Below are 10,944 nucleotides of genomic sequence, written 5' to 3'. Positions count from 1 at the left end.
GTAAATCTGCTCCCGGGCTTTGGTTATTAATATCGTTGGCTTCTGGGCAACTTTCCCTTTCTTGCTGCTGTTGAGAATTTCCGAGGTAAATTGGGCTAAACACCACCCTCCTTGTGCCGTATATTCATCATTGATCATCGCGTCCACTCCCTCGTGATGCATGATACAGAAGAGAGCAGCACCACCCGAACACTCAATACCTCAACAAACAATACGCTTAAATCCCGCTTCATATTGTGATCTAACCACCATCATCTCTCAAACACCCAACCGCCTCGCAACCTCCTCAAACCCGCCCTCCCCCTCCTTAACCCAAATATCAACCCACCCCTTGGCATCCTCATACCTCTCGCTCCCAACCTCCCAATCCTCCTCCTCCGGCCTCTCAACATACACAGTTCTCATCCCCCGTCCCCGAGCAGCCATCAAATCCCCCAAATGCGCAGCCACCATCGCAACCTCCCTCGCCTTCCCACCACCGCCTTCGACCAAAACCTCTACCGCGCCGTCGTACACCGCCGCATGAGGCTTGTACGCCCTGAAATCCTCCGCCGACAAAATCTTCCGAAACCCGAGCCCGCCAAACGTATCCAAATCGCCCAACAGCGTCCTGTTCCCGTTGCTCAGCGTCGAGGTGACGTATTTCCCGCCCAACCTGCGCAACCCTTCCGCGGAATCCGCCCACGGCCGGAGACGGTGCCACACGAGACTCAGCTCGCGGATTTCTTCGGGGGAGTACATGCCCTCTACCCCCCACGTTCCCAAAAGCTCGACCAGGCTGTCGTGGTGGTGCGCGTCAATGTCTTTCCAGGGTGTCTGCCCTGGCACGTAGCCGCGCACGAAGCGCATGTACGAGGTTCGCCATTCTTGGGCAAAGGTTGGCCAGTTTGTGGTTGCGAGCTTTTCTAGCTTTTCTTTTGTGCCCTTGTCGTCGCTGGTGGATGTGGCAGAGGCCAGCTTGGCTTTTGCGCGGGAGGTGAGTTCGTCCACCACCGAGGACCGCCAGTCCACGACCGTGCCAAAGACGTCAAACGTCAGCGCCTTGAGGTCGCGGAGGTTCTCTGCCTTGATGTTGGGGAGGTCGCCTGCTATGCCGGACATGTTTCCTCTATTTCGAGCTGGCTGTTGGAAACTGTGATGTTTTCGATTTCACTGTTCTCTTCAGTTTGATGATATCTTTTGCCGAAAACTTGAAGTCTGCTTCAAATAACCAAGCTTGGAATATGTGAATTCGAGCAAATCATGGAAAAGGGAAGCTGTTGTAGTATTAAGGGTGCAGGGGGGAAGTCGTCACCTATCAACCTTGGAGGCGGGGTCGGATTGCTGACTGATCTATCCCGAACCCCGCCTGTTCTCTCGGACCCGGGAGGGGCCGCGGTAAGACGACGTCCCGCTCGGACAGCCCGGGCGGGCGGGGAATCTCAGACAGACCTGGAGACATGTCCTCAGGAGGCTTTGTGTTATCCTCATACCATCTGTTGAGTAATCTGAGATGCACGCAAGGGATTAGAAGTCTACCCTTTTTTCTGATCATCAGCGGTGATCGAAGCCGGCCGCGGAAATGACCTCATCAGGAACATCAAGTGTGGTTCAAATGAACAATACTACAAAATTTTAAGTATAAGAAGCAAGAGAACATGAGCCAAGATACGTCTGTAGTTCTATCAAGAATAAAACGCGGTACATGTTGGTGCAATACGGCTCCGTGAAGTGCGTCACACTTAACATCTGCCGAGAGCCCGCCCGCCACACATCTATCTCGAATATATATGGTCACTGAGCCTCCGCAATAAACAAGCAAAAGAGTAGACGTAACCATGGAAGAAGCAATACGATCTATTAACCCCACAGTCACGCTCTCTGCTTTACACGGGGCGGTCGGAAACAAACCATCTCGACGACGCAGCCGAACTTAATTCCGGGTATCTCACTCTGCACATCAAGAAGAAAACACAATCTCACTGGGGAAGAAGCCATCATCACTAACATGACGTCTTTGAAGAACGGTATGAACATCTTGAATTCACAACGACATCTAGAAAATTCAACCGCGGGCGGATCGGGAATAATCTCGAATATCCCGGCAGCCCCAATCTCGGGTTCGCTCAACACCCTGCCTACCCAAACGACCTATCCCCTGTTCATCATGTTAAACGAAACAAACCGCATGCCTCCCCTCCACTTCGTTTCTTTCAAAGGCCATGTTTCATGTCCGCGATGACGTCCGAAACAAGTGGATAGCGTGGCTCAATTCCTTCCGGGATGGAAAGCATAGGAGCGAGTGTGTGTTAAACGACAGCCTCATCTCCAAGAGCCAGGTCCTCGACTGTGCGCCTTGTTGACCTGGGTCTGTTGTGAAGTCATTTTCGTTTCCTCAAATACGGATACCTGGTACTCAGAGACGGGGCACCCAGAGAAAAAGGAGGAACACGAGTAAGTGAGGAGATTGTGTTACACCCAAAGACTAGGCGACAGTGAGAAATGCCGAGCGAGACGGGCGGTATCCTTGTGAAATCCGTGTCGATGGATCTAGAAGAAGTTCATGTTCGAGATCGGGTGACGGAGACCCCCATTGTGTGCCCAACCAGGTCTGCGAGGAATCGACATGCCTTCACTGGATATCCTGATGTTGCATTAGCCAGTCAAGTAGCAAAGATCTCGCCAGGGTCAAAGTACGCAGTCTTTATTCCACCCGGGGGAACGGTCAGGCTGAATCTTCGACTCTGTCTTGTGGTGTGTAAGCCAGAGCTTTCAAGGCCAAGCCTGCTTAGCAGACATATCATCCATCGTCGCGGTCTTTTTTGTTAAGCTCATTCATGGAACTGCAATCTCTTGCTTTGTGCCATTATCGTCTTGGATGGCCGTGGACGGAAACAAGCAACCGTTGAGACCTCGGCTCGTTCTTCACGTGGCAACGCGGAACCCGGCCTCGACCCCTTTGACCGCGCAGCCGTGTTTGAGTCAGTAGTGCGGATAGAGCCTGAGACCGAACGCTCTTCTTGCATATCGAGCACCGGCGAAGGACTTGCATCCCAGTGACCATGTTTGATCCATGACCCTCGGAAATTCGGGCATCACCGCTCCGTCCTTCGAAAATCAGGCTCGGGGAGGACTCCCGCTGCTGTTCTGGCTTCCCATTGCCGTGATTAGCTCACCTACATAGATGACTTCCAGTGCTGGCCATGATTCGTCATCTTGTATGCTGTTCCACCCTCATCCTCGCTCGCTTACAGCCAACCGATATTCGCTGATGTTTCGAAGGACGCCCTAGTCGTCAAGTGGTTCAACGACACTGAGGATTGGGCAGCCTCACTTGTAGTGTATCTCATATGGTCAAGACACCACGCCTTCGTTCATCTCGGTGTGCCTCGCCGATGATGGAGCCTGTCGAGGTATGTTGTTTGGCACACCGTCGTAATATTGCAGTGCAACACGCCGACCTCGCCGGCCCCCGGATATTTGCCGTCAGGCGGGGTCCCCAAGGACCAGGGGCAGTGGCGGAATGAGTTGCCAAATGCGCGCACTGACGGCGTTCGTGGCTGCTGAGTGCTCAGACGAAAGACCAAGGGGAAATCTTGGTTGTGGCAGAACACGTCTGCCCTCCCGCAGATGCACGCGGCGTTCAGTTCCCCATGCTTTTGATTCGAGTGAGCTAAATATCTAGCACTAATAGTTAGTCCGGACGGATAGCCAAAAGACGATGTGTTGCGGATTGCGTTGCCCACGTGGCAGAGCCGTCCCAAATAGTAGAAACAATGTCAGAAATTCCCGGCCAAATGATGTTTTGGCAGAAGAAAATGAAATGGATCACTGATGGGGACGAACATGGTTGGTCAAGAGATGAGGCTGCTTTGGGAAGCTACGGGAAATGACCTCTCCATCTTTTGCGCAAAGTTTTTGACTGCCTCGTATGACGCGGGTGCGTGATGATACTACTGTGTACAGTGATGGGGCGAGAGCGAATATGTTTCGCTGACGCAACCTCTTGTGCCTCCTCACGTTTCCCAAGCGTATCTGAATAAACGGCGGCATCTTCTTTTGCGTGGCGGCAGTGAATTCTCGACTCCCATTTGTGGGGGATCTAGATTTTGCCAACCTGTGAGTCTGGAACTCTGAATTGAGTTTTGCGCCGTGTTCGACGGTCGCCTAAAGTATAACCTTGCAATCATACCGATCCTGTTTTCTCCCCTCATGATTTCGCGCTCTACAAAAGACCTGGTCTACTGTTGCATAGAGACGCATGTCATTCGTGTGCGGAAGATTGAATTCCCTGCAGCTGCATTAAGAAATGCTCACGTTAAGCAATTGTGCGTTCGCTGGGGCTTGTCACAAACGGTTGTGATACAGCTGCATATGCTCCGCTTTACTTTGAGAACGGGGGCCAGACGTTACTGAAGTTGGTATGGCTTGACCCCGACGGCAAAGAGAGTTCAACGTGGCGTCGTTGACGGTATGCTATCCCACGTCCTCCCGGCTGATGAGGCTGCGGAAATGGTCGATGTCATGTTCAAATGCCTCTGCCATTTTCTCCCAAATATCAGGACTGCGGGTGGCGTTTAGTCGTTCCAAAAAGATCGATGGTGGCAGTGGCTAGGAGACGGGCCGGGCACTAGCACCAAGACAAATTGCTCTTCGGCCCTGGTTTGTTGACTAATAACCGGCAGTTTGGTCCATTTCGCAGCGGGTCTTGTGGCATTGTGCCCAATATCTTCAAAGTCAAATGGCTCGTTGCAGCCTTAGAAGCTTGGTGTCATTAAGTCACGAACCGTCGTTTCTCAAGGAGACATCGCGCTCGTCCCACCCAGCAGCGCCGCAGATCCTGCGTGTTGGTTCGTGGCCATGGGTATGGAAAGCCACGACGCACAGTACTACGATATTGCAGCGAGCAGCGAGACCGGGGAAGACATCCGGATGAAGAGAATGCGTGATAACTTGAAGCTGCGTGTTTGCTCTACGAACACGCCGCACATGGAGTTGAGAGGATCATCCCCACCCTCCGCAATGTTTGCTGTCGTTAGAGGTGCTCGCGCAATTTGCAGAATGCTTGTTCCCTGTGCCTGGTTTTTGGAGAAGCAGAACCCTGAATTGAGTTGGGACTTGAGAGTTGGGCGCGCCGGGAGGGCATTCCAAAACATCCGAGCTGACACCAAGCCGACTGAATTGGCCGGCTGGCCTATTAGCGCCAGCCTCTCGTAGAGTCGCACAAGATATTGCTTCTTCGGAACCTTGCTCGTCTGTTGGTGCTATGAGGATCAGAGGATTGGTGTCTCCTTGGCGAACGGCAGCGGCGGAACCAGAACATCGCGGGATCGGACGAAGGTCCGATGCTGACGAGAAGGCGGCCATCAAATGGAGACCGGGGACCTTGACGGTTCGTGAGGGGAAAGCCATGCTATCCGGATATCCTTCATGATAAGAGCCCCTACAGGTTATAGACGCCGATTCCGAATCTGCTTAGTGCATAGAATTTGAGCGGATTCGTACCAGAGATTGTTGGGAGGGGGCGCGAACCGATGCGTCGGCGCCGGAGGCTTACAAGCCTGCCGAGTGGTGTACTTGCAGGGCTGTATAGGCTGGGGATGCAATCTGGTTTGCACGGTCTTGGTCTCCTTGTTGGGAAAGGGGGTCATCAAAGCCTCAAGGCACGTCGTGAGTGACCCAGAGATGAATTCGGATATCGAGCCGCATTCCGCACTTTTGGGACGCCTGGGAGCTGCGCATGGCGCCAAAATTTCTGCGACTGACTCTTGGAGCTTACTGTGTAGCTTGTGGATTCGAAGACGAGAAGTTGAGGCCAATGGATGCGCAAGGGTATGATCAATCCTCTGTAGCCGCAACGCATAAGCTAGAAGATGAAGGCCGACAACCTCATCGAGAATGAATGGGGGAGCTCTTCAGTCTTGCGAACAATTGATGAGATCCGTATCCCGCGGTGATATCGGGAGGCTTATGCTACGTCGGAGGAGCCACCACGAAAGGGGCCAATGGCCGAAGTCGAGAATGTCTCTGCTCGCGGGGTGAGGGGGTAATGTCCGTTTGATGGTTATTGATTGTGAAAACGTGAGCAAGGCCGGTTTCCTGGTATTGCGAAGCCTTGGACTGCAGAGCGGGCCAGCGGCGCAGCCTGCAGCGTGCGAGTGCGACTACAGATTGTAATGCGGGCCTAGATTCAACGTCCAACAGCCTCCGCCGTGATTCCGTGCCTGTGACTGTGCCTTTGACTTGCATCTAATGCCTGCCGCATAACGATTCCTCTCTCGTCATGGTGTAGACTGTCCGATAGACCTCGTGTCAAAAATTGCCTCGTCGTAGGCTCGCAGCTCCTTCCTACTTGATCGGCGTGCCCGTGACAGTCGTGGCATGTTGAACGGAACGTGACAAACGTTACCGGTAGGTAGTCTGAGGTGTATGAGGTTGATGTACTCCGTAGTTCTGATACCGGGTCTTGAACCAAGCCTCGGCGCCTTCGGGTCAAGAGAAGCAAATCGAAAGGAACCCAGTGTGTTTTAGTTCAGACAGCGATTGAATCGATTGGCTTGATTTATCTTGCCGTGGCATCGATACGGATACAACGAAAGCTCTGACCTCTCTGCAAGGTACGGCTTACGGGAACCGGCAGTTCGAGGAGGTGAGGGAGCCGAAGGTTATTGATTGGGGGCCCTTGATCAGTGATGGATGTTCAACTTTCAAGATGCTGCGTTTGGGCACAGCAGGGGCCTCTTGTGCACAGTCCCTTTGGAGGATTGACAATCGGCACATCTTTGTGGGCTACAGCCTCCGCCAGAGATTGACAGGCCCGAGGGTCCTGCTGTCAAGCGATTCAGTCTAGGGCCCCTGACGTTGCGATTCTTGGGACGAATGACCGGGAGTAAATGAGGTAGCGGGGAACGACAACATTGTCAATGTATCGAGAAAAAGAAAGGAGACGATACGACCTCGAGACATTTTGACACGAGAGGCCGCCTCGTGCCATTCTTTTATGGCGAATCAAGAACATAAACGGTATTGCGCAGGGCGAGATATGTGTGAGTCGCTGTGGCTGGAACTGTAAGCTGTTGTCGAAGAGGTTCATCAGCCTATGCAAGGTTGCACATGTGGAGTGCAGGTGGGATGTCACAAGTCTTGAGAGGCTGAAGGGCAAATTTGGCTGACCTCGAGCTGGTTTACTCGAGACTTGCACGACGCCAGCCAGTATTGCGCCGGGATCAACAAGAGGCGCTGCGGAGGCAGTGACGGCCGGGGGAGAGGGCAAAGGTCTGACACGAAGACAGGCCGCAAGCCAGAAAAGAGATGACGGGAGGAGAAGCTACGATACGATAACGGCGAGTGACGGCGGGTGATGAGAAGTGCGATCTGCGCAGGCAGGAAATTGCGGGCTTCATGTTGGAGAGGTTCCCATTCGACGGTGATGTTGTTGGAGGCTTGGAGCTGGGCAGGATTCAAGGTGAAGAGGAGCCTTGGGAGAGACGGGTTGGTGGGAGAGGAGACCAAGAGTTTAGAACGCTGGGGACCTTGGGCGAGTACGTACCTTGTGAGTTCTCCTGGGAGTGACCCCTGGGCCCTGGAAAGAGCTCCCATGTCTAGCGTTCTTTCCTGCCCAAATGGCTTACTGCAAAAGCTGTCCCCACTCGTGGCTCCCCAAAGGGCGTTAGCGGGGATTCCGGTAGGTCCCAACTGAGGAAAGTAAAGGAATCCCCGGTTGTGCCTTCCCGGATGTCTTTGAATCCTTCCTGTTGGAGCGCAGGAAAGCGCCAGACTGGCCAGGGCCCCCAAGTTCCAAACTTCCAGCCGATGGAGCAGCTTCTGAGATTGAGAAGCGCCAGAAAAATACCATCCCGGCCTGGCCTGATGGATTGCCTGCCTCGAGATCGCGACCACCGATTCGCAATCTAGGTTCATCCCCTCTGGCGTCGTTTCATCCGGGTGATTTGTTTCTCATCACTCACGTATCTCTACTTTGTTACCTAGCTTGCGTTGCGGATCGTGGAAACCTCCGTCGAGTTCGCGATGGGTTCCTGGCCTCTCACTGTAAATTGTGGAGAGCTGAACTTGGCACAGTCGAGTACATAAGAGCTACCTTACTCGACCTACCTCCTTAAGGTAGATGTTGATGGCGGTACGTATCTTTCCTTCATCTGCCTCTTTCCGCTTTGCAGCGTGCAATTGGCAAATGAGACGAGGCAGAGCATGATCAAGTGCTGATTTTCTCGGTCGACATGAGAAGAAAAAGAAAGCAAGACAATAAACAACCATCCCACGTGTCGGAAATGTCGAGTAACGGTCGCCGGTTCCTCTTCCCGCAGTCCGGACCTTGTACTAAATGTATGTGACTACTGCTTCATTGCTGCCCAGCGAGCGCAAATCTCTCCAAGTACAGCGTGGCTTCCCACCAATCGACCCAATCGGCAGGAGTGGCCCAATCATGGACGGTGTCGATGATGTTTGTCAAGGACCCTTTCCAGGCTGGTTTCTTCTTATCCCCAATGATCGTCTTTACATGACTCTGGCCGGTACACAGTACTTCGTGCTCAGTCTCGACTGCTCTAGCGCGTGGACATGACAAAAAAAAAGGCAGTGAGTGCGAAGTGTTCGGTACCTTGCGTGCTTGCCTCGAGAATTCTCCGTCTTCTGTAGCGGGCAGACGCAAGTGGTGGGCAGCTAGCGCCGTCCAACGCCGTTGCGAGTTTTTCTCTCGCTGCAATCTCCTTTCTTCTGCCAACTCCTTTCTTTGGGTTCGGGACCGGTGGCTTGCTGAATCGCAAGACCAAAGAAAATATCGAACTCTCGTGGTGTTTTCGATGAGAGCCAAGTCCGGCCGCATGGATGAACCGAGAGGAGAAGATATTGAAGTTGATTGAACAATAAGAACAAGTAACGCAGAGAGGAGACCCCAGAGGAGACCCGAGAGGGGGCGACGGGGCGAGGACAAGCCGGATTCCGACTCATCATCTCATTTGAAGCCCATAATCAAAGACGCGGCTGCAAGTGCCATCTGTTTTGGACGAGAGATGTAACGGCGCCATCAACCGCGGTCCGTAAGCGACAATACGCAGCAAAGAGGACTCGGAGCATTACTTCAATGTACTCCTATACCTTACTCCGGTACTACCTACCTACATAGGTACAAAAAAGAAGCATGTTGCGCGCGTGTTCCATGGGCTTGATGTTCCTAACTTTTCTTCAAAAACTAAAACTCGGAACTTGGAAAGAGCAAGATGAAAGTGACCTCTTAACTTATCTTACGGATACATCGTACAGATACAGATACTTTTGGTCTCAGAAGTCTCGTGGCTGGACCGTTGGCCGCGTCGTGCGTGCCTGGCTAATTTACGCCCATGTCATCCGGCGTCGCCTGGCCCTGGTGCTTCGTCTCCTCCCATCTGGATTGATTTGATTACTGGGTTCGCTTCCCAATCATAGCCATGATCGCTACCTACAGATCCCCTCGTGGACGTTGACCAATACGTATTCCATCCCACCCCAATCTAGCTAATCTCATTCAACTGACCAGGGACCCGGCCTTTCCCACCTCAATTCATGATCATGATCCCATCACAACACTGCAGCTTCCTGCCCGTGGCTTACAACAAGCACACCCAGCAACACACTAATAATACACTTCACAAGTTCACATCACAGCATTCGTCCACGTATGTGTACACTCATCCATCTGCCCTGTACATGCATCTAGCACGTTGCCCGTCTACTGCACGACAATGATTAGCTTCTGATGGCTCGTCTCGTTGCATTCGCCAAGTCGAATCCTACGCAATACTCCGTACACACGGCAAGCCGTCATGGACCACCATCTTTTCTCTCTGTCTCCATCGACCATCCAGACTGTCCCTCGCGGCTTCCCGCTGCTGCATCCGCTGCACTACCACTGTGATGGTCTCGATGCCCACTTTGATGCTTCTCCTCCTCGTCTCTCCGTAGTGTACGGATACCTCCCACCCCCGGCTTCTACCCTACCTACCTTAGTGCTGTTCTTCCCATGCTCCTAACCCTTGCCCGTCCCATTTATTTCCATCCCATCTCAGCCTGTCCCGTGCTCGAATTGACAGAATAGTCTGGCGCCTCGCACCCGGCTTCTTCACTCTGTTTCTTTTCGCCTTGCGCCTTGCCTTGCCTTGCCTTGTCTCTTTCTCGACTCGCCTCGCCTTCTCACGGCTTTCTTCTCTCCTTCTCCTCCAGCCCGATCTTCAGGTGCCGCCATTGTCACGCCCATTGGCCTCGGATGCAGCAGCCGTTCTATTCTGTCACCCCGTCTTGTTGGGATACACGTCCTACCACCTGCGCAACCGATCCTCGCGCCCATCTATTTCGACTTGCCACTTAGCTGTTGGCAGTTGTACATTTATCCTTACACTCGTCCACCGTCCTTAAACTTGCCTTGTTCCTTTTGTCACTGTCACTCTGTCTCGAACCAACCGGTACGCCGTTGCTTTTCTACCCTCGACTTGTTTCCAAAACCTCCCGACAAACTATCGACCGTCCATTACACCTCCCGTCGGGTAAGCCTCCCATATGTCTCAGTCCGTTTGTTGTTGGTGTGGCCGATCGCAGCGGGAGAAGCAGCCTTAGAAGGAAAAGAAGGAGGGAGGTCCGGGACAAGATGCTAACCACAAAATCTCCCCCACCAGAACCGCGAAATAAGCCTACACACTTCACGCCTTTCTCGTCCGCGCCTCTGCCCGACCGACGTTTCTTCTCCCAACGTCTCGCCTGTTTACATCATATAATTAGTACATTGCTCGAGCCTTGTACATACGCCAATCCTTCCTGCTCCTTTTTTCTCTCTTTCGCCTCTGGTTGCCGCTCATCCTATCCGGAGTCGCATTCCATTTCGACCTTTCACCAAAGTCAATTTACAACGTCATGTCGACTTAGAACGGCTCTTGACCTCATTGCGACTTTGGGCTTGTCATCTGTTCTTGCGACTGC

At 52.9% G+C, this 10,944-nt stretch overlaps 1 protein-coding gene across 1 annotated transcript; it reads right to left on the bottom strand.

Moving 5' to 3' along the window:
- Nucleotides 1-258: 258 nt before the first annotated feature.
- On the bottom strand, nucleotides 259-1,272 carry HER10_EVM0013325 (haloacid dehalogenase; the record flags this gene model as incomplete). The annotated part of the gene is made up of 1 exon (XM_035482687.1): nucleotides 259-1,272. Exon 1 carries the CDS (start codon nucleotides 1,099-1,101, stop codon nucleotides 259-261), a length of 843 nt encoding a protein of 280 aa, XP_035339097.1. The 5' UTR covers nucleotides 1,102-1,272.
- Nucleotides 1,273-10,944: the final 9,672 nt, after the last annotated feature.

Source organism: Colletotrichum scovillei, assembly GCF_011075155.1.
Source record: "Colletotrichum scovillei strain TJNH1 chromosome Unknown Contig00001, whole genome shotgun sequence".
Taxonomy (NCBI): domain Eukaryota; kingdom Fungi; phylum Ascomycota; class Sordariomycetes; order Glomerellales; family Glomerellaceae; genus Colletotrichum; species Colletotrichum scovillei.
This window is presented reverse-complemented; position numbering and strand designations above follow the sequence as displayed.